Source organism: Malaclemys terrapin, chromosome 2 (genome assembly GCF_027887155.1).
Source record: "Malaclemys terrapin pileata isolate rMalTer1 chromosome 2, rMalTer1.hap1, whole genome shotgun sequence".
NCBI lineage: Eukaryota > Metazoa > Chordata > Testudines > Emydidae > Malaclemys > Malaclemys terrapin.
The window spans coordinates 283,067,609-283,090,066 of record NC_071506.1 but is presented as its reverse complement, the minus strand read 5'-3'; the positions used below and the strand labels follow the sequence as shown (position 1 = coordinate 283,090,066).

The following is a 22,458-nucleotide window of genomic DNA, read 5'->3' as shown; positions in this document are numbered from 1 at the left end:
CTGGAGGGACCACGGTGAAGGGTGAACAGCTTCTGGCATGGGGGAAAATACCGTCCGGGGTGTGTGTGTGTGTGGTGTGTGTGATCCGTGCACAAAGTGAGGGGAGTTGGGAGTCAGCCCAGCTCTGAGATACGGACGTGGGGCACTGGGAGTTCCCGTAAGGGTGGGTTCTGGAGAACCCTGGCAACCTGCCCTTTGATTGGCTCATTAACGACACATCTCTGCTGTGGTTTGATCCTTCCCATCCCCCCATCTCCTTACCCTTCTCTGGGGTCCCTCTCCTGACTGCTTCAGGATCAAAAGAGGGATTTTCATGGGAGATTACTTTAGAGTGTGGAAAGCACACAAAGCGACTGGCACAATAATCTGCTTCACACAGGAGCACACACACCGAGCACATTGACAGAGGGGAAAATGCGTGTTAGGAACTTGATTCTGCTTGCTTTACTCATCCGTGTGCTCCCATTCCCTTCAGGGCTCATGGGAAGACAGTGACCATGTTGTGAAGTGTAAAGGCCCAGGGTGCTCAGAGTAGGGTGACCAGATGTCCTGATTTTATAGGGACAGTCCCGATTTTGGGGGCTTTTTCTTATATAGGCTCCTATTACCCCCACCCCCGTCCCGATTTTTCACACTTGCTGTCTGGTCACCTTAGCTCAGAGCCAGGGGATAAATAATATCAGAGCATGACATTTCCCTGCCTTGCCCTTATAACGAAACTACTGGAAGAAGAACGTCTGGGCAGGAAGGGAGGGAACCTTTGTTTAACCACATGGAAGTTGCCTATGATGTGAAAGTACCTCTCAGAACTAGATGGAAACCCCCAGTTTACTACAGCAAGGCCAGGGCCAGTAGTCACTTCCATGTTTACGTAAGAGCCTGGGACCTGCCCCCAGCTCAGCAACAGGCCCCATCTATATTCAGATGCATATGGGTCTTCTGGGTAGCCCAGGGCAGCCTGCAGTAATGCTGGCGCGACTGCACATCTAATTTGCCCACACGTCCAGGGATTGCACGCTTAAATCAGGGGGTGGCAAGTGCAAGGTGGCCAGCGGGGTGTCTAAATGGTGGTTGGCATGCGAAAATCCATGGTTTGCAGTGCACAGGCTGATGCCACAGCGACATGGTCACCAATCACTGTGTGCAGATTTCTGAACGCAGCTGATGCTTTGTATGATTGGTGTCATGACACGTAGGGATTAGAAGACCGTGGAAGGGTCCTGCTGCTGGCATGCCCCCTTGTGACTGGGCATGGCATACCAGGCTTTCCTCCTCTAATGTCCCCATGGGACGGTTGCTCCAGTCCCTGCGGTGGTCTGCCTCATTTCACGACTCGGCCCTCCGGCCAGGTCACAGCCATCCCACCTCTTCTGGGGTAACAGACAGTCCAAGAAAAACAAACGCCTGACCCCCTCTGCCGCCCTTGGTTCTGGCCCCAGCGGTCGGTAGATGATTTTCCCAGGGCTTCACGCCACCCTACCAGAGGCTGGTAGGGGAACCCAGGCCCATCCTCTACACTGGCTCCCAGTCCAGCGACCCTAGCAGAGGCAGTCAAGGATCACACCAGACTCCTTGCTGCTAGCTTCCCTCTAGACTTCTCCCTCCCAAGGGTGTCAGCAGGGATCTCTCTGTTTGTCCTGCCAGGGCCAGGATGCACAGGGCTCCCCCCAGAATACCCCATCAAACCCCCCAAACAAAAGTATAAACAAACCCACTTCTGCCCTCCTTGGGCTTGACCTGTCACCCCCCCGATCCTCGGTGGAAAACCTCCCAGGCTTCTCTCCCTCCAAGTCCAGATCCTGCCTCATTATCGGGGCTCACCACCAGAGCCTGCTCCAGCCCCAGAGCCTGCTCCATGTCTCTCCGGGCCTCTTCCCAGACTCCGCGGCAGAGCCCACTCTTACCCCGGGCTCCCTCCTGATCTGTCCACTCTAGTCCCAGAGAATGACTGCAGAGCTTCTCCCTGCTCTAGACTCCCTGCCTTTAGAGCGGCCATCCCACTGCTCTCCCAGCTGGGACTCATGGGGCGGCCCCCCCCAGCTGCAGCCAGTTGGGTTAATTGGCCTCTCATTAACCCTTTTACAGCCAGGATGGGGTATATGTATCCCATCACAGGGCCAGTCAGGATCAGGGCCCCCTTGCGCGCACGCGCGCACACACACACACACACACACACACACACACACACACACACACACACACACACACACACACACACACTCACACACTCTCTCTCTCTCTCTCTCTCTCTCTCTCTCTCTCTGATATAGACCTTGCCCTGAGGGGCTTACAATCTAAATCAGGCCCTTTGCAGTTTCTTTCCCTTGAGTTGGGGCGGGGGGATAAGTGGTATCTCCTAAGCAGCACCCACTTGTGATGCCAAACTGCAGCGTCATGGCAGGCATGAAAATGATCGTCACTGGGCCCCTGAGTTAGTTCGGCACTGCAATGAATGGGGCAGGAGCTGTTGTTTCAGGCTCTCGGCAGGCTCGGGCAGACATTGCTGCAGAGCGCACAGCTGAGATCGCATAGAACAAGATAGCAGTTGGGGAGATGTGGTGCTACACCACGCTGCTGGGCATCTCTGACCCAGACCCTGGGAGTTAGGAGCTAATAATAAATGAAACATATCGCAGGGAGCTGCACGTCCACTTGTTCCTTCTTTCCTCACAGCTGCTTGCCCATGCTAAGTAAGGCAAATGTTTAGCAATACAGCATTGTCCCTTGTTTGCGCTGATCTTCTTGTTTTGCATGTACCAGCAGATTGGCCAAGGGAGATTTCCTGTAAACAACAGGAAAAGCCTTGGTTTCCGGGGAGCCCGAGGACATAAACAGTGAGTCATGAATCTCCCCATCGCGGAGTGAGATATAAAAGGGCTTCCCTCAGGCGGCGGGATGGCACTCTGCTGGCACTGCCGCCAATGGGCCCGAGGATGGAGACCTGCTGCCGGCGCGTCCTGCTGCTGGTCACTGTGGCCGCAGCAGCCACCGCGGTGCCTTCTCAACACAAGACGCTGAGCTATGAAGAGGCCATTGCCCTGGCCGTCGATTTCTACAACCAAGGGTCAGGCCTAGACCGTGCCTTCCGGCTCCTTAAAGCGGACCCACAGCCTGAGTGGGTAAGTACCAGCTCGCTCCCTTTATGGCGCTATGCCCAGGCTGCGGCTTGAAACCAGGCACCAGAATCAGACCCTCCCCCACTAGGCTCGTCAGTCCCCCAACCCAACTCCCATCGATTCAAAACACAACCCTGGAAGCTTTGAGATATTCACACCAGGTTATAACAGCAGCTTCCTGCCTTGTAAGTGTCACACCGACAGACCCCGGTTGTTGGGCGGGATCGAACCTGGGACCTCTGAAGCTTAATGCATGAGCCAAAAGCCACAATGGCCGTTAGCTGAGGCTGTAGCTAGGGTTAGCATATCTGAACTTTCAAAAAAGAGGACACTCTATTGGGGGAGGTAGCCCCGCCCCCTAGCCACTCCCTCCCACTTCCTGCCCCCTGACTGCCCCCTCCCAGAACCCCCGACCCATCTAACCCCCCCCCTGCTCCCTGTCCCTGACTGTCCCAACCCCTCTCCACACCCCTGCCCCCCTGACAGCCCCCCCCGAACTCCCGACCCATCCACCCCCCCGCTCCTTGTCCCCTGACTGCCCCCCTTCTCCAACTCCCCGGCCCCCTTACTGTGCCACTCGGCTTAGAGCAGGTGTCTGGCTCCGCACCCCAAGGAGCGCCCCGCCTCCCCCGAGTGCTGCCGAGCGGCGTGCTGAGGCAGTGGAGGAGGGGGGTAGCGAGGAAGGAGGTTTGGCTGCCGAGGCCCCAATGCAAGCGGCGCTTGGCCGCCCTGTCAGCTGCTTTTCGGTCGATAAATAGCCGACCGGGGGGGAAATCCCGGACATTTTTAGATTTTTAGAAAGCCCCCCCGGAAGGCTATTTAAAGAGTGAAAAGCCGGACATGTCTGGGGAAACCCGGACATATGGAGCCCTACTGTAGCAGACTCATTAATCTCTAAGTGGTCTCGGTGTCACTAGAGGGGACAGAACACCACACCCAGGAGGTGTGTGGGTTACATACTTCCCTAGCTGAGGAAAGACGTCCTGAGCTTCAGAGACTTCCCAGCTGAAATCCCGGACCAGCCTCCACTTGTAACACCAACAGACCCCAGTTGTTGTCGTGTGGGATCAAACCTGGGACCTCAGTGCATGAGCCTCCACTGCGTGAGCTAAAAGCCACATGGTTCTTAGCGAAGGTGGTAGCAGAATCATTAAGCTTTAAGTGGTCTCGGTGCCTCTAGAGGGGGCAGAACACCACATCTAGGAGGTGTGAGGGTTACATACCGACAACCATGAAGGGTCGTAACGCAGCCTTTCTGCAGGATTTGTTAAGATAGGGATTGTTTTCTCTCGAGGCAAAAATTCAAGTGTAGGTAGTCTCTTGGTCTATCCAAGGCCATGATCAAGTGTCTTGATGTTTTTGGTCTTTTGGCCTCGAGATGAAAACCTTGCCTTTGTTTCTGGGATCTTGAAGTGAAAAAATTCTCTAAGTTACATATATTGCAGAGCTCTCTCTATATATTTCCAATGGAGAACCATGCAATAAGAGAGAAGTTTTAAATTAAGGGCCAGGTGTTCAAGCACTTGGTTGTACAAATACAGAGGCGATAGCTAGACTAATTTGCACATGTGATTGCTGGGATTGCTTGTGCAAACTGGAAATTGCATTGCCAGCAGCTCAGCAGTGGCATTTGTGTGTGTGTATTTGTCCAGTTTGCATGCTCACTTGCGATAATTAGGCATGCAAATTAGGTGAGTAGTTGCCATCCAAAATGTTTGTAAATCTGCCCCCTAGTGTCCACTGTGTGCCTCACCGTGCAGCGAATTGACATCTCAATAAGATAAACCCTGAGACACTACTCTGATGGGTGCCATATAAAAGCCTAAAGTACAGAGCTGGAGAACGAGTTGAAAGCAGATTTATGGAGATTTAGCAACAGAGTCACCTGCTCCCCCTGTGTCCTCTGCAAATGGCATTTGCAAAAGACTAATTTTATTTGTAAATTGCACGGCTGGGGCTCAGTTCTGCTCTTGGTCGCTCCGGTGTAAACTGGAGGAGTTCCACTGGGGTGAGCTGGGTGACACGTGGGAACTTCGTCTACTGCCTCATTACAGCTGGACTAGTGCTTTGCCTGCTGGTGCAATACCGAGCTGCAGCCCGATGCACGGCTGCTCTTGCTGGATAGATGCAGAGAGAGAAGCTGGGATAGCACATGGCTGATGTGAGCTGATGGCGAGGCAGAGCCGGACGTGTGGGGGCTGTTGTGGATATGGGGGCTTACTCCCTGTAAGGAGCTTGACTCACCCCTGCGGCGCCTCCTGCTGGTTGTCTCAGGGAATTAGCTCTCCCAGCGTCCGGCGCGCCCTCTGCAGGCCGGTGATCTGACTTACTTCTGGCCCCATGTCCCTCCCAGGACCCTGGTGCCCCCTTTACCTGGGGTGCTGCCCCCCGGCAGTAACCCCTCAGAGCCTCAGGGTCTCCCCCTTCCAGGGGAACCCCCACCCACTATCCCCACTTCACCTCAGTGTTCGGCTACTGCCAGTCCCCATCTAGCCCCCGCTCACTGGGGCAGACTGCAGTGTATGCCACTCATCACAGGCAAAGGGGGTTTTGGACCTGCTGCCTTTGCCTACCCATGGGCTGCCCCCTGCAACCCAATACCTAATGGGCCTTACCAGGCCTGCAGCCTGGGGCTTTCCTAGGCCGGAGCTCCCCGGCTCCCTGGGCCTTTCCCCAGCCCTGCTCCACTCTAGGGTCCCTTCTTGGCACCTTGCAGCCAGGCCCTTCTCCCTCTACAGGCAGAGGGAGACTGCCTAGGCCTCTGGCTCACAGCCTTTTATAGGGGCCAGCTGGGCCTGATTGGGGCATGGCCCCGGTGAGCCTACTTTCCCCCAATCAGCCCAGGCTTCTTGCCCCCGCCACAGCCCTCTCCTGGGCTGTCTCTAGCCCCGCAGGCCAGGAGCGGGGAACCACCCCGCTACACTCCCCATCAGCGTTTATCCCAATCTTCTATTTCATTTTTTTCCCCAGGACATGACGTCTAACCCGCGGCAGGAGCTGAAGTTCATGGTTAAAGAGACCGTGTGCCCGGTGTCAGAGAACCTCAATGGGACCGAATGTGACTTCAGAGACAATGGGGTAAGCCATAACCGTCTCTGGAGACAGCACCACAGGCTCTGTCTCCTGTTTCGTTTAACACCCAGCTGCCGTGGTCCCTGATCAGCGCTACCTAACCCCCAGGGATAGCAGCCGTAGAACGTTCATCGCCATGGCCCTTTGCATGGCGACAGAGCTGAAATAAAGGGGGCTAGTCATGGGAGTAAACCCTACTTAGGAGGAGTAAGAGATGCGGCACCAGACCCAAGCCCTCTTGCTGGAACTGACTATCCAGAAGGGGGGGGAATTCATTTGACAAGCGTGAGCAGACGTTTACAGGCTGATTTGCCGTTATTGCCCAGCAGGGAAGGCTGCTGCTGGGGGGAAGCGTTCTTAGAGAAATGGTTGGAGGTGGGCTCTGACCCACAGTGTATGTCTGTCTTTTGCCCATAATGGTTTGCAGCTTGTGGTCCAGCACTGCTCAGGAAGCAGCAACGGCCTTCTGCCTAGCCCAGAAGTTGCAACTTTTCCTCTCGACCGTGGTCCTCACCAGGGTCATCCAGCTGTAATCACCTCCAGGCTAGACTCTTGTAATCTGCTCTACTTAGGGCTGTATTTGCAGACCACCAAGGGCTTTAACTAGCAGGGATGCAGCTGGTGGATAAAGTGGCCATCCCAATCTCTCCCTCTCGTACCCACCACACCACCTGTGGTGCTACTTGTCACCATGACCTAGGGGGAGGACTTCAGCCCATTTTCCCCACAGCCAGATTTGTACCCACACCTCCAGAGGCGGCTCATGCACCGCCCTTCCTCGCACGGCACTCAGAAACTGAGCTGAGATCTTCCTCCTCACAGGTGGTCAGAGACTGTTCAGGATTCTTCTCCACCCAGCAGGAGTCACCCATAGTCATCATCAACTGCAACACTGTGACCAAGGAGGTAGGTCTTGCACTCTGGTGACATCATCTTCCAAGTGGGGGCTGGGCCGGTGATGGGGCAGGGAGGGTGTCTTCCCCATCGGTTTCCTGGGCTGGATTTGAGACTGTGAGGATAGCACAGTGATGAGTGTCTAGCTGCTTCCGGTAGGGGCATAGCCACTAGAGACCTCCCCCTTGGGCTGGCAGCTGAATCCCACAGATCCCATCTGCCATGCAAACACCTCACTGGGATATAGGAAGCGTCCAAACCTCGATGTCGTCTCCACCTGGGATCAACAGATGGCCAGGTGGAGAGGGGGATGTCCTCTCTGCGGCTATGATTTAGTCCCGTTTAGGAGGTTTATGGGTAACCGATGCAGCAGGAGCCTTTCCTAAGCCCATATAACAGATATTGCCCCCCCTCGATGTAGCAAGGACCTTCCCCCCTGCCCAGAGAACCGCCATGGACAGAAGTGGGAGGTGGTGCTCTTTCTCCCATGAAAGCTTTGTCCCAGAGCTCTGGCTCTCCAGCAAGGGAGTTCCTGGCCCTCCAGACCGGCCCCATCGTGCAGTGTCAGCCTTCAGCCAGGAGGAGAGAAGCAACAGTCTCTCCCTGGGGGGACCCACAGGCTGCAGCTGCTTCCCCCTCCTCCCAGGGCACCCAGTGATAGCATCCCCTCCACTAAGCGCCCAGCTGGGCCTCCTGGGAGCAGGCGACCAAGCTGGGCCTCCTGACTCAGACCTCCCCAACACAGGGCAGTGCAGAGAACATAGCAATGGGCTGTTGAAGGAAGCCACCTCCTCCCCCTTCCCAAGCAAATCCCGAGTGGCAGATAGTGATGCACAGCCGGTATCAGTCTCCCTGGAAACACTCGTGTGCTCCTTTCCCTCCAGGATCCTCACATCAGGAGGTCCAGGAGCCCAAGACGTAGCCGGTGGCCTCGTCGCTGGCACCTGCCTGGCTCCTACACACTCATCGCCCATGGCGGAGGCAAAGGCAAAGGCAAAGGCAGTAGATTACAAATGGCCTGATGGGAAGAGGCCTGGGCAGCCACACGGCAGCTTCGGCGACTCTCGCTTTGTTGCAACCTTTGTTCCTTTGTTCCTTCCGTTTCTGTTCTCTGTTTACTCCTGACACCATGTCATGTTCTTCTGCACCAGATGTGGACTGGCTACCGAGCTTCCTTATACCCACCACATGTGTTCATCATAAGACCCTTCAATGCTTTGTCGGGTGGTATTTGACACACAGGTGTGGCTAAAAGGTATTAAATAAAGTATTTGACACACAGACCTCCCCCAGTGGCTTGACAGTATAATACAATTTAGCATCCCATTACAGTTCCAGCCTCCTCCTTGTAGCTTCTGAATGGCTTGTAAGTGACTCAGATATCAAGGATGGCCACACGACACCAGAACCACAGTCCAGCTTAGGGTGACCAGATGTCCCGATTTTATAGGGACAGTCCTGATTTTTGGGTCTTTTTCTTATATGGTCTCCTATTACCCCCCCCCCACACACACACCCTCTGTCCTGATTTTTCACACTTGCTGTCTGGTCACCCTCGTCCAGTAGGCCCGTGTCCAGCCTCACACTGTGACTAGCTTCTCATGATGGCACAAGGAGGAAAGACGTTTCAAACGCTCTCTCATTTCCCATCGCTTCCTTGGGTTGGTTTTAAATGGCAGGTGTCCTTTCCTCAACAAGAGATTTAACACAGCCGGGCGACACAGGGGTGGGCCTTCGAGTAACATTCGTCCCTGGGCCTCCTGCCCAACTTTGTGAATCCAGGGATGCCCAGCACAAGCGAAAGCGCTCTGGGCTCTGAAGCCAGTAGGGACACATGAGGAGCTGGGGTGGAAAGAGCTGGGAATGAGGCTCCTGTCTCACAGCTGGTGGCTCGGTACAAGTGACAGGTGCTCCAGAACTGCAGATGGATGCATTCATCTAGATAGGCAGATGGTTAAAACACTCACTGTGTATGGGCCTGATCCAAAGCCCATTGAAGCCAGTAGGTGTCTTTCCATTGACTTCAGTGGGGTTTGGGTCAGGCTTTCAGCTCCCGCTTCCCTTTGCCTTTTGTGGGTGAGACGCTCCAGATTTCACCTGGTCTCTCCCAGTGGCAGAGCAATCGCTGCGGCACTGAAGGCCCTATACCGCTGACAAGAACCCCAAGGCAATGTAAAAAGGAAGTAGATGCTGAAATTTCCCCTGTGATCAGGGGAGACAGAGACAGTATTTGACATGTATCAGGCTTCCCAGTCTCCCTTAACCTTTAGCAGGGGGCCCCATTTGGGGGTGGGGACAGTTCATCCCCCCTGAAGTTGTGGTTAAGTACAATTACATCCAAAGACACTATTAGAGTCTACCCGCATACGAAGGTTCCTGTAGATCAGAGGTGGGCAAACTACAGCCCGCGGGCCACATCCGGCCCGCAGGACCATCCTTTCCGGCCCCTGAGTTCCTGGCCCGGGAGGCTAGCCCCCAGCCCCTCCCCTGCTGTGTCCCCTCCCCCCGCAGCCTCAGCTCGCTCTGCCACCGGCGCAATGCTCTGGGCGGTGGAGCTGTGAGCTCCTGGGGCAGCGCAGTTGCAGAGCCGGGGCCTGACCTGATGCTCTGTGCTGCGTGGCGCACTGCCTGTCCTGGTGCAGCCGCGCCGCCAGCCACCGGTGCTCCAGGCAGCGCAGTAAGGGGGCAGGGAGCAGGGGGGATTGGATAGAGGGCAGGGGAGTTTGGGGGTGGTCAGGGGCCGGGGGTGTGGATAGGGGTCAGGGTGGTAAGAGGGTGGGGAACAGGGGCGTTGAATGGGAGCAGGGGTCCCGGGGGGGGGCATTCAGGAAGGAGGCGGGGTTGGATGGGGCGGCAAGGGGGCAGTTAGGGGCGGGGTGTCCGGGGGCGGACAGGGGACACTGAGAAGGGGTGGTTGGATGGGGCAGGGGTTCCGGGGGGCCATTCAGGAAGGAGAGGGGGGTTGGATGGGGCAGTGGGGGGCAGTTAGTGGCGGGGGAGAGTTAGAGGCAGGGGGTCCAGGGGTGGTCAGGGAGAAGGGGTGGTTGAATGGGGGAAGGGATCCCGGGGGGGCAGTCAGGAAGGAGGGGAGAGTTGGATGGGGTGGAGGGTCCGGGGGACAGAAAGTAGGGGGGATGGATGAGGCAGGGGTCCCCTGGGGACCATCAGGGAACGGGGGGGTTGGATGGGGCAGGAGTCCCAGGGGGCCGTCAGGGGGTGAGAAGCGGGGAGGGGGGTCAGATAGGGGGCGGGGCCGGGCCATGCCTGGCTGTTTGGGGAGGCACAGCCTCCCCTAACCAGCCCTCCATACAATTTCAGAAGCCCGAGGCGGCCCTCAGGCCAAAAAGTTTGCCCGCCCCTGCTGTAGATCCTCACCCTATTGCCTCCCCTGGATGCGTCTGCAGTGAGATCTGTGAGTGGTGCAGCTCCCAGTGCAGGTCTGTCTGAGTCTGGCCAGCAGAGCCCAGGATTAGTTCTTCAAGCAGATTGTTACTTGGGTGAGTCTAGGATGTAAATTAAGGAGGGGCTGATGTGCGGGACTAGGACAGGGGGTTAGGGAGTGATTTGGAGGAAAGCAGGTGCCTCTGACTGTGATAACACAGAACACAAGGTAATCTAGGTAGAACATCTGGAGGGAAAAACCCAGAAGATAAGGTTTATGAGGTGGTGGTTGTTAAAATTTACAAAAGCTCTCAATTTCATTCCGATATGGAAGGAAAACAAATTCTGAAATCTCAATTTTGTTTGTGAAACTGAATTTTTGTTTTCTGGGCAGGCCTAATTATTAACCCTCCCTTTTAGAGGGAGAAACTGAGCCAGAGAGAGCTAATATTACATTTTCCAGTACTAATGCATCTATTTTTTTTATGAATGCCCTCTTCACGGATACCTATATTGACTGCAAAAGTTGCCAGTCACCTTTTTTAGTTAGTGTGGAGCAAAACTAGAAAACATCCCCAAATCTCAGTTACGCCGGAGTTCCAGGGTAAGTGGGGTTCGGTGAACTAGGGTTCTGCTGCACAGTTACAAGCAGAACTCATGGAGACGTCTGAACGACATAAAAGCAGCCACGTGTTACAGAAGCAGCTTCAGGAACGAGACTGCCAAACTCTGCAGGCTCCTAAACTCATAGACTTTAAGGCCAGAAGGGACCGTCTTTATCATCTAGGTGCCCTGGATGATCAGAGGTAAACCCTAGTGCTCTAATCGGGCTCTCAGAGCAACCAGAATTCAATGGAGTTACAGGCTGCAACGAAGATCAGGGCCCCACTCTGCAAACACATAGTAAGAGACGGTCCCTGCCCTTAAGAGCTTACAATCAAAATGAGCAATACAGAAAAAGGGTGGGTGAAATGGAAAGATCATTCTTTAAAGATGGGTAGCTGAGAGCCAGGGGGATAAAGTGACCTGGCAAATTCATACAAGCAGTAGACACTCTGCAAACGTTGGAGCCATATTCAATGAACCAGCATCCAAATTGGGGCTCAAATACAACTCTGCATCTAAACTAAACCTTGGGGGGACACATGCAAGAGTAGGGTGACCAGACAGCCACTGTGAAAAAACGGGACAGGGGGTTGGGGGTAATAGGCGCCTATATAAGAAAAAGTCCCTAAAAAAGGAACCATCCCTTTAAAAACGGGACATCTGTTCACCCTATGCCTGAGGCACTCGCTGGTGCTGAGGTGAAAGTTGGATGGAAGGCTGGTGAAAGGATGGTTTTGTGATTAAGGTGTTACAACTATACAATTAATAATAATAAGTGAATTAAAAGATGTGACGACTCAATGATCAAACAGGCAACTAGGGGAGTATTATTAGACACAAAGAATTTCTAGTATTTCAGCTACTAACTGATAGAGAAGCATGTGATATGAGTGCACTGCCACCCAACCCCATGGGACAGAGCAACCGTTTTAATTCACAGACCGCACAGGGAGGGATGGAATTGTCGGTTACAAACCCCGACCGTCCTGCCTGGATTACAAAACGGCAGCTAAACGGTCAGCCAGAATGTGCCAGAAATGAGCTGAAGAAAGAATCCTGAGACTTCCTGTTCTCATCCCGCAGCAGAATCCAAGGAGATGCCAGAGCCAGCAGTACTGTCCACACTGTTCATTGCATTTTATGTGGGAGGGAAAGTATGGTGAGAGCCCCACCCAGAGGACACGGAGAACGTGCTCTAATCACACAGAAGAACAGATCTGATTGTTTGATTGATGTGCTTGACAGAACTGCAGGACCAGTGGATGAGCAGTAAGTGGTCAGTGTGATATAACCGGCCCTTGGTAACACATATGAGACAGTGTCTTACAAAATGTGACTCTCAAAATTAATTCAAATTGTGTGGAGATCTGGCCCAACAGAATTAAGAATGGAGACTTGCCTGAAAGTCCCGCCATCATCGTCCCATCTGCCAACCCACGAGGATGCGGTTTTAGCTGCAGTTCAAATGTACAACCAAGAGCCAGGCACAACACTGGCCTATCGGCTCCTGGAAGCTGAGGCCTTGTCTACACTACTGCTTAAGCTGATGTAAGTTATGTCGCTCAGGGGTGTAAAAACCCACCCCCCTGGGCAACATACCTTCCATCCACTTTACACGGTCTCTACACTGCGCTAGGTGAGTGGGAGACGCGCGTCTGTCAACACAGCTTCCGCCTTTCACCGAGGTGGATTAATTATGTCGATGGGAGAGCTGTTTGCCAGAAGCTGGGAATGGGCGACAGGGGATGGATCACTTGATGATTCCCTGTTCTGTTCATTCCCTCTGGGGCACCTGGCATTGGCCACTGTCGGCAGATAGGACACTGGCTAGATGGACCTCTGGTCTGACCTGGTATGGCCGTGCACCAGACCCGCTGGCTAACTTGATGCCACTGCATCAATTGCAGCGATGTGGATTTAGCTCAGCCGTGAAGACAAGCCATAGCCTCAGTCAGACTGAGTGAATGACCTGGGGAATTGCCTGTGTATATTCGATGCCGCTTGAGCTCACAGAGCAGGTCAATGGGGAAACGCTGCCTCTGATGCTAGACTCCTGTACATACAGTCTGGTATTTACACCCTGGTTGTTATTATCCAGGGCTGATTTCTGGTGGGGCCCCTATTGGCCTGGTACTTTCCAAACATTCCAGGACAGTTAGGGAAATAACCATTGTTTAATGAAAGGCTTGATCCCGGGAACTGCTGAGCACATTCTGCTTGCAATGAGGTCAGTGGACGTTGAGAGTGGTCACCTCACCTGGAGCAGAGTCCCTGTCGGGACCTTAACATACTAACCACCGTGCTTAACAACTACTTCACTAACTAACTAACTACAGTAAACAAAGGATTTACAGCTCTACTACACCAAACGAAAAAGGAAACCGCTGACCACTTGCTAGGCAAGGGAGAGAGGGGCTCTGACCAACCACCACGGGCGGTAAGAAGGAACAGAGGGCGCAGGGCCAGTGGCGCCTGATATATCAACGCATGAGCGCAGCACTCCAGAGGGCACCACAGCCGACCCTACGGATATCGCTAAGGCAAAAATCTCTAACTGTGCACGTGGGCGTGTGCACACCCAGGGCCGGCTCCAGGGTTTTGGCTGCCCCAAGCAGCCAAAAAAACAAAAAACAAAAAAAAGCCGCGATCGCGATCTGAGGCGGCAATTCAGCGGGAGGTCCTTCGCTCCGAGCAGGGGTGAGGGACCGTCTGCCGAATTGCCGCCGAATACCTGGACGTGCCGCCCTCTCCGGAGCGGCCGCCCCAAGCACCTCCTTGCCAGGCTGGTGCCTGGAGCTGGCCCTGCGCACACCCCCAGAATGGAATCGACATGAGCAAGCACATGAAGAAGAACATCTTGTTACAGATGCACCTACACTGTAAATGTTTGCAGGCGCTTGGCTGAGCAGTGCTAAATGTTAGGGCTGCAACAGAGCTGCAATGGGACTCTCAGAGCAACCACTATTCAATAGAGCGCCAGAAACTAAAGACTGGGAGCTGAATTCTTCACTGCCATGAACCCCAGTCTTCTTATTTCATATGACACTAGCACCTGCACATACCAACCAAGATCAGTTATGCTAAGCGCTGTACACACACATAGGATGGGAGAGTCATTGCCCTTATGAGCATTCACTCTAAACAGGCCATATGGACGAAGAGTGGGAGAAAGAAAGGATCACTAGTTGCAGATGGGGAACTGAGGCAAAGAGAAATAAAGTGACTTGCTGGAAGTCACACACGGAGTTGACATACTTTGCAAACTATCGGCCAGATTCAATCATCAACATCCAAACTATGAATCAAGTACAACTCTGCATCAAACTAAACCCCTTGGGGGCATATGCAAGAAGCATTCCTTAGGCTGAGGGGGAAAATTTGGCTGAACAAAACAGGAATTTGTGATCAAGGTGTTACAATTTAAATCACTGATTATTATTATTATTGTAACACGACTCAAAGACCAGACAGGCTAATTGGGGAGTATTATCGGACACGTCAAGAATTTCTAGGGTTTCAGTAAGTGACTGATAGAGAAGTAAGTGGTACAAGTGCACTGCCACCCAACCCAACATAGTACCAGCTTTAATTCACAGACCGCGCAGGGAGGGATGGAATTGTCAGTTACAAACCCCGACTGTCCTGCCTGGATTACAAAACCGTAGCTAAACGGTCAGCCAGAATGTGCCAGAAATGAGCTGTTCTCATCCCGCAGCAGAATCCTCATCAAGGAGACTTTGGAGCCAGCACTACTGTGTGCATTGTTCATTGCATTTTACGTGGGAGGGAAAGTATTGTGAGGGCCCCACTCAGAGGACACAGAGAGAACTTGCTGTAATCACACAGAAGAGATCTGACAGTTTGATTGCTGTGCTTGGCAGAACTGCAGGTCCAGTGGATGAAGAGGAAGTGCTCGGTGGGATATAACTGGCTCTTGGTAACACATCTGAGACAGTGTCTCACAAAATCTGACTCTCAAAATAAATTCTTCGAGAAAGGGACACAGCCACGTGTGCTGAAAATGGGCCAATTGGAAATTCAGGATAAAGAAAAAATGGTAGCAGCCTACGAAGAAGTTAACCCCATGAGAGGGGGATTCATTGGTAAAGGGGGCTATGGGGTCTGACTCGGAGCAATGGGATAACACTACGAAGGGATGGGTTAGGGTGATTCATAGGAAGACTTTCTGACAGCAAGATGTTTCTGGCTTTGGAAGAGGGACCTCCTATTGGACATGGGGGAGCCTCATCGCTTGTCATACAAAAGAGCACGTTGGCCTGTCGGTAGCAGTCCTGTGTGTGTTTATTCACTGTACGTGGCACCATCAAAACCAATGACCTGGGCCTACTGACTGGCTCTAGGGGAATGCTTGTTGTGTGATGTCTGGACTGAGAGCTGGTGGGTAAAGCTCTGGTTGTCTGGACTTTAGGGGACAGGTCTTCTCTTGGTGTAAGTCAGCGTAGATCCATGAAAGTCACTGGAGCTATGGCAACTTATACCAGCTGAGGATCTGGCCCCACAGAATGAAGACACGTACCCCAGCCTTTCCCAACGCAGAGGCCCCTGGACAGCTCCCCCCCCCCCCATGGGTTGTTTTGCAATTGGTGCACATGATTTCAGCAATTTATTGAAAAAATCCTCCTTTTCCTCTGACTGACCTCCCCCCCTGTGCCTGCCCCAGAGGGTGGCCAATGGAAATGTCCTGCAGATGGATGGGGAAAAGCCACCGGTTAAGAGAGGACCGAAGCAGGCAGCCAATGAGGCACTAGCCCATACAGAGGAGGCAGCGTATAAAAGGGCTTCCCCCGGGAGGGACAGGGCTGCCCACCCAGCTCACATTGAATGCCACAGGGCACAGGATGGAGACCTGCCTGAAAGTCCTGCTGCTCGTCGGGGTGGTCACAGCAGCCCCCGCGCCATCATCGTCCCCTCTGCCAACCCACGAGGATGCGATTTTAGCTGCAGTTCAGGCGTACAACCAAGAGCCAGGCACAACACTGGCCTATCGGCTCCTGGAACCTGAGCCGCAGCCAGACTGGGTGAGTGACCTGGGGATTCGCTTTGTGGCCTATTCGATGCCGCTTGAGCTCATAGGGCAAGTCAATGGGAATCGCTGCCCTCTGATGCTAGACTCCTGTACCTACAGTCTGGTATTTGCACCCTCGTTATCATCCAGGGCTGATTTCTGGTGGGGCCGGCTATGGGCGAGGTACTTTCCAAAGAAGATGATCCCTGCTCACAATCCAAGTAGGCAGACGATAGGGGATGGAAATAACAGGGAATTTATAGACAAGTCAACTTGAGTTACTGTCAGCAGCATGGCAGAAAGGGGTTTTAAAGAGGGAGTGAAATATGTGGAGGGTCGCAGTCATGCGCTACTTCCCTTTATTACCACACAGCAGCTTCCTGGCCCTGCCGCAGACGAAGGGCCTGAAACCATCAGTCCATTCAGATTCAGCAGGCAGAGAATGTTTCCATGTGAATTATACTGTGCGCAATTCAGGGCAGGCAATATCTAGGGGTTCCTTTCCATTGATACAACACAGAACCGGCTCGAGCCCCCGCCCAGTAACCTGGGAAATTTACACACCACTCCGGGCGCCTCGGAGAGGCACTACTTCCCCTCTCGCAAGCACAGAGTCCGCGTGTAGAAAAGAAACTTTTACTTAAAGGAGGGAAGTAACTTGGAGTTAATTTGGAAAAACACCACAAACAGGGTTCATAAACATAAACCATGAGTAAAAGACCCACCCCCAAGGAAGTTGGGCAGTGCCCTTTTCTCCTAAGGTTCTTAAGTCCAGCAACCGAAAAGCTCCTTTCACGTGCCTGACCCTTCTCTGAAGGCCACTTACAGATGCTGCCCTTGTCAGTTGAGACCCAGAGTTCAGCGGTGCATCTGTAGAGTTCACCTCCCCACCACCCTGGGTGGGGTAAAGAGGTACCTTACTCGCTCCGCTGCTCAGGCACTCACTCGCTGCCCCTCTCTGCCGGCCACCCTGCCAGCTGCTCACCGGCTGCTTCCGCAGGCCACCTGCTCACTGTGCCTCTCCATCGGCCGCCCTGCTGGCTGTCTGCTCACCGCGCCGCTCCACCAGACGCCCTGCTCGCCGCTCAGTGTGCCTCTCCACCGCACCAGCCACTCATTCACCAGCTGACTATCGGTCGCCATCTACTGCCACCTGCCTCGGCACAGCAGTCTCTTAGTAATTTTCAGCTCTTGGCAGGCTCAGCAGAAACACTGCCCCATCTCAAGTGATTTCAGCTCTCAGTGGTTTTTAGCTCTTAGCAGGCAGGGCAGAATCACAGTCCTACCACAACCGATTTCAGCTCTAATTGGACATTTACCATAACAAATAGGCTCCTAATGAAGCCTATTTAGCTCTCTCCTTTGAACAATGGGGAGGAACAGGTTAAACCAGTCTAGGGAAGACCTTTGAGGGTATGCAGCCTTCTAGCCAGAGATACCTGTCCCCACCCCCAGAGCTCTGACATTAGAGGCCCTCGCTTAACGAGGTTCTTTCAACTGAGGGTGGCCCCCTCACTTGGGACAGGTTAGGCACAGTCCTGCTTTCCTGTATTCCTACAATAATTACAACATTGGTAACCATATTTCACTACCTCTGCATTCAGTACTAAGGTGATTTGTACCCAACACCCGCCAAAGTTGATCACTTTGACACTGCTGTATCTGATGAATATGTAAATAGAGCAGGAGCAAACTGTATTTACATAAACAGACCCAAGTCTCTCCCCCTCCCAGCTAGCTGCCAGGGAAGCATTCATTCAGACCCAGCTTACACACGTTCTAAAATCCTGGCAGATGGCTAACAGAAATGCTCACTCCTTTGTACTCCAGCTGGCTCTGAATAGCGGGAGCTGGATTTAGTTCCTTCTTGTGCATCATCAACACCACCTTTTCTGCTTGCAATGAGGTCGGTGTAAATTGAGGGTGCTCAGAGCCGTGCATCATCAAGCCAAAAGGGGGACACTTGGGGCGCAATCCAGCAAACACCTGCACACACAAGTAACTTCTGCAAGACAGGAACCACATATGGAAATTACCATGAGGCAATAAGGCCTGAAATCCCAGGAGCTCACTTGGACCATGTCACTTTTCAAACCAGAATTGCACTTTCAGGAATTAAAAGACATACAGAAACTCTGAGCAACTGGGTTTTCTCAGAGAAGGGCAGGAGATGGTGGAGGAATTGCCAGATACTCATTATTTGTTCAAAACATAGTGCTGAAGACACATGGGCCAGACCTCTACTGATGCAAATCGGCCCCATTTAAGACAATGGAGCTACGCCAGAGCTAGCACATGGCATGTGAAGTTACATTCCTGGATTAATGTTTGAACAGCCTTTGAAACATGCAAGGCCCTAGACAACAGCTGAGAATGATGATTAACTTTGTACTTCGGTGGACTAGAACAAGTCAGTGTTGCATTCCGATAGACTGGAACTCTTTGGGGCAAGGGCCTTGCCTGCGTATGTGTGTGACAAGCGCCCAGCACAATGCGGCTCTGACGCCAATCTAAGCCTCTGGGCAATATTGTAACATAAAAGAAAAATATTTACAAGCCCAAAGTGGAACCTGGTGCCTTGTCGATCACCATGAATGTCTGGGGAGGCTCCTCACCACCTGCCTTTGTCTGGCAGTGACATTTACAAATGTTGTATGATGCAGACACTGAATGGCCCCTGGTCCCACACACCAGACAAAAGGCCCCAGAATGGCCCTTCCTTCTTACCCTAGAACAGGGACCTGCCCAAGGTGGGCGTAAGAGTTAGACACAGTAAAGGGGGAGGGGATAAGGGCTGAGTCTATAATCCTGCCTTCAATGGCATGGCCCTAGCACCCTGTTCCTCCAGCAGGCAAGCTCCTGCCCCTCCCTCAGAGCCACAGACCGATGTCACCCTCTGTCAAAGAGCCCAGTGGTAACACTCATTCCTGAGAGCTACTCTTCTCCCCCGTTAGCTGCCTCAGCCCACAATCACACTGGTCGGATGCTCTCTGTTGCTCCGGAGAGGCCATGTGCTCCAGGGGAGAGGGCACTGGGCTGGGACTCAGGAGACCTGGGCTCTACTTCCTGTTCTGCTACTGACCAGCTGTGTGACCTCAGGCATGTCACACTGTCACCCCTCACCCTTTGCCTCTCTGTCTATCTAGACTGTAAGCCCCTTGGGGCAGAGACCGTCTCCCACTGTGCGTGTGTTACAGCAACTCCCACAGCCCTGATCAAAGCTGGGGCCTCTAGTCATTGCTAATAACAAATGAAACACAAGAGAGAACAAAGTAACAGTCCCTGAGCTGTAGGAGCCAGTTTCAGTCTGCGTGGAGATTCGGACCCTGACCTCTTTTCTCTCTAGCCTAATGTTGTCACACGGGGCCGCTGGGGATGTTGGAGGAGAAAAGCTGGTAGGTTTATTAAGCGAAATTGCTGGAACGTCATTGCTACCGGTCTCAAGTTGATCGTCTAACAAGATCCAGAGAGAGAGGAGATGAGAGCAAGCCAATGCTTCCAGACCCAGCTGTGCCGCCATTTCTCCTCCTCTGGAAACACCATCGGAAGCAAGGCTCATAACAATCTGAACAGCTTCAGAGTATCTGCTTCTACCTACCGCATAGCCACTCTTTCAGTGCTGCTCACCAGGGCTCCTCTGCATAATAAATTGGCATTCTGCAAATCTATACTGTTGTCCTCTTCTTCCATATTGAAGGAGGAGATCAGGGACATGAACTGAAGTGAGTCACCTGATTGTGCTACTGGCCAAGGAAAGACCCCGACTAAGAGTCATATGCCATCCTCGTTAAGCAGATCCAACCCCTGCCCAATTGCAACTGAGATCCAACTTGTTAAAAGTGACTAGCAATTTTGGGTGCCCAATACAGACGGCCTCAAAGCGGCCTGGTTTTCAGAAAGTGTTGAGCTGCCACCCTCTGAAAACGAGGCCCCTTCAATATCTTTCTCATTAGACATCCAAATTTGGAGCCATCCAAAATCAACAGTCACTTTAGAAAAGTTAGAGCCCAGGGCAAGTAATGCTTTACAGAGTAGGACTTTCATTCATCCACCATTAGATGGCACCAATTGGCCTCAGATGCAATAAAGGGAATGGGTGTAACTAGCACACACATCACTGAGGATCTTAACTGGATTAACAGTCACATCCATCGTGGATTCCCTCAGCCTCCCTGATTTACTGCGGGTTCCAGCCAGATAGTGGGTAGCACCCTCTGCTTTATGACCCAGGTAGCCCCATAACTCCCAAATAAATCACTTCCCGTAAGTTTAATACACTCCAGCAAGGAGGGACTGAGTGCGTCCCATGTTAAAGGCTTGATGGTCACAGGTTCCTTTGCAGACTTGGGGTGAAATTTCCCCTAAAGAACAAGCTGGGGCTGCCCCAAAGGTTTCTCCCAACCAGGCACACCCGTAGAGTTCAGGCTCCTAGCTTTCAGCGTGGTGTTGATAATGAGAGAGGACCCTACAGCTCCCTTCCCACCTCCCAGTACGAAAACCAAAAGGGACCAAATCCCACAGCAGGGTCATTAAAGGTACAAATTCCATCAGACTGAAAATACTCGAGCTCTTTGGCCTGACAACAAACCTGATTCTGCCGCCCTTATGCTCTAGCCTTAAAACCCTATGAATTTGGAGTCATGAGGGACAGGAAGTCTAGTGAGATGCCAATATGACGGCATCAGGCGCGCTCTAGTGACCTGAAAACCATAAAGTGGAAACATGGACAAATTGCTAAGGATGAGTAGAAAAGAACAACCCAAGTATGTAGGGAGAAAACCAGGAAGGCTAAGACACAAAATAAGTTACACCTAGCGAGGGACATACCAGGCAATAAGAAGAGGTTCTAGAGGAGCTAGAGTAAGATGAAGGAAAATGCAGTTCTGCTATTTAAGGGGGAAGGAGAGCTAATAATGGATGATACCAAGAAGGCTGAGGTGTTTGATGCCTATTTTGCATCAGTTTTCACTAAAAGCATTGATTGTGACCAGACACTAAACAAGCAGGGGGAAGGAACACAAGCCAGAATAGAGAAAAACAGATTAAAGAATTGTCAGGGTTCCTTCCCCACTCTAAACTCTGGGGTACAAATGTGGGGACCCGCATGAAAGACCCCCAAGCTTATTTTTACCAGCGTAGGTTAAAAACTTTCCCAAGGCACAAATTCCACCTTGTCCTTGAATAGTATGCTGCCACCACCAAGTGAGTTAGACAAAGATTCAGGAAAAGGACCACTTGGAGTTCTTGTTTTCCCAAAATATCCCCCCAAGCCCTTCATCCCCTTTTCTGGGGAGGCTTGAGAATACTCTACCAACCAGACAGGTAACAAGGTGAGCACAGACCAGGCCCTTGGGTTTTAGGACACTAAAACCCAATCAGCATCTAAAAAAAACAGACTTTATTATAAAGAAAGAAAAAGTAAAAGAATCACCTCTGTAAAATCAGGATGGTAAGTACTTTACAGAATAACAAAAGATTTAAAAAACACAGAGGATTTCCCCTCTAGGCAAATCTTTGAAGTTACAAAAGCAGGGATAAACCTCCCTCTTAGCACAGGGAAAATTCACAAGCTAAAACAAAAGTTAATCTAATGCATTTCTTTGCTATTACTTACTATTTCTGCAATACTAGATGCTTAGTCCAGATATGCTTGAGGAGATGTATTTTTCCTGCTCTGGTTCCTTGCTGACTCAAAGAGAACAAAAACAAAGACACAAACAAAAACCTTCCCCCACAGATTTGAAAGTATCTTCTCCCCTTATTGGTCCTTTTGGTCAGGTGTCAACCAGGTTATCTGAGCTTCTTAACCCTTTACAGGTAAAAGAGGAATTAACCCTTTATAGGGTAAAGAGGGATTTTATGCTACCCTTAGCTGTATGTTTATGACAAGAATATTTAACTACGTTAGATGTATTCAAGTTGTCAAGATGCCATTTACCCTAAGGTACGTAACAAACTAGCTGAAGGAATCTTTGAACCAGTAGTGATTATCAACCAGAACTCATGGAGGATGGGTGGGGTCCCAGAGGACTACAGAAGGGAAAATATGGTACCTCTCTTTAAAAAAGGGAACAAAGAGGACCTGAGGAATTACATACCAGTCAGCTTAACTTCGATACCTGGAGGTTACACAAACAGACTATTAAGCAATCCATTTGTAAGCACCTAGAATATAACAGCATGATAAATAATAGACAAAATAGATTTGTCAAGGAGAAAATGGATTTCTCATCAACAAATCATGCCAAATCAAATTTCTTTCTTTCTTTGTCAGGTGACGGCCCCTGTGGATACGGTGAAGAAGTTGATGTGATGTATCTTGATTTCAGTAAAGCTTTTTACACAGTCCGACATGACATTCAC

General features: G+C 51.9%; 1 protein-coding gene across 2 annotated transcripts in view; it reads left to right on the top strand.

Moving 5' to 3' along the window:
* Positions 1-2,880: 2,880 nt before the first annotated feature.
* Positions 2,881-22,458, top strand: part of LOC128830899 (cathelicidin-related peptide Oh-Cath-like) — a 33,593-nt gene continuing 14,015 nt past the window's right edge. The window contains exons 1-4 of one of the 2 annotated variants that reach the window (XM_054016781.1): positions 2,881-3,119; positions 6,087-6,194; positions 7,011-7,098; positions 18,258-18,268. In XM_054016781.1, the coding sequence (XP_053872756.1) occupies positions 2,922-3,119; positions 6,087-6,194; positions 7,011-7,098; positions 18,258-18,268 (405 nt within the window). In that variant the 5' untranslated portion in view covers positions 2,881-2,921. Of the gene's footprint in view, positions 3,120-6,086; positions 6,195-7,010; positions 7,099-7,966; positions 8,366-18,257; positions 18,269-22,458 lie in introns of those variants that run through there. The other variant, XM_054016780.1, reaches the window with a different exon arrangement.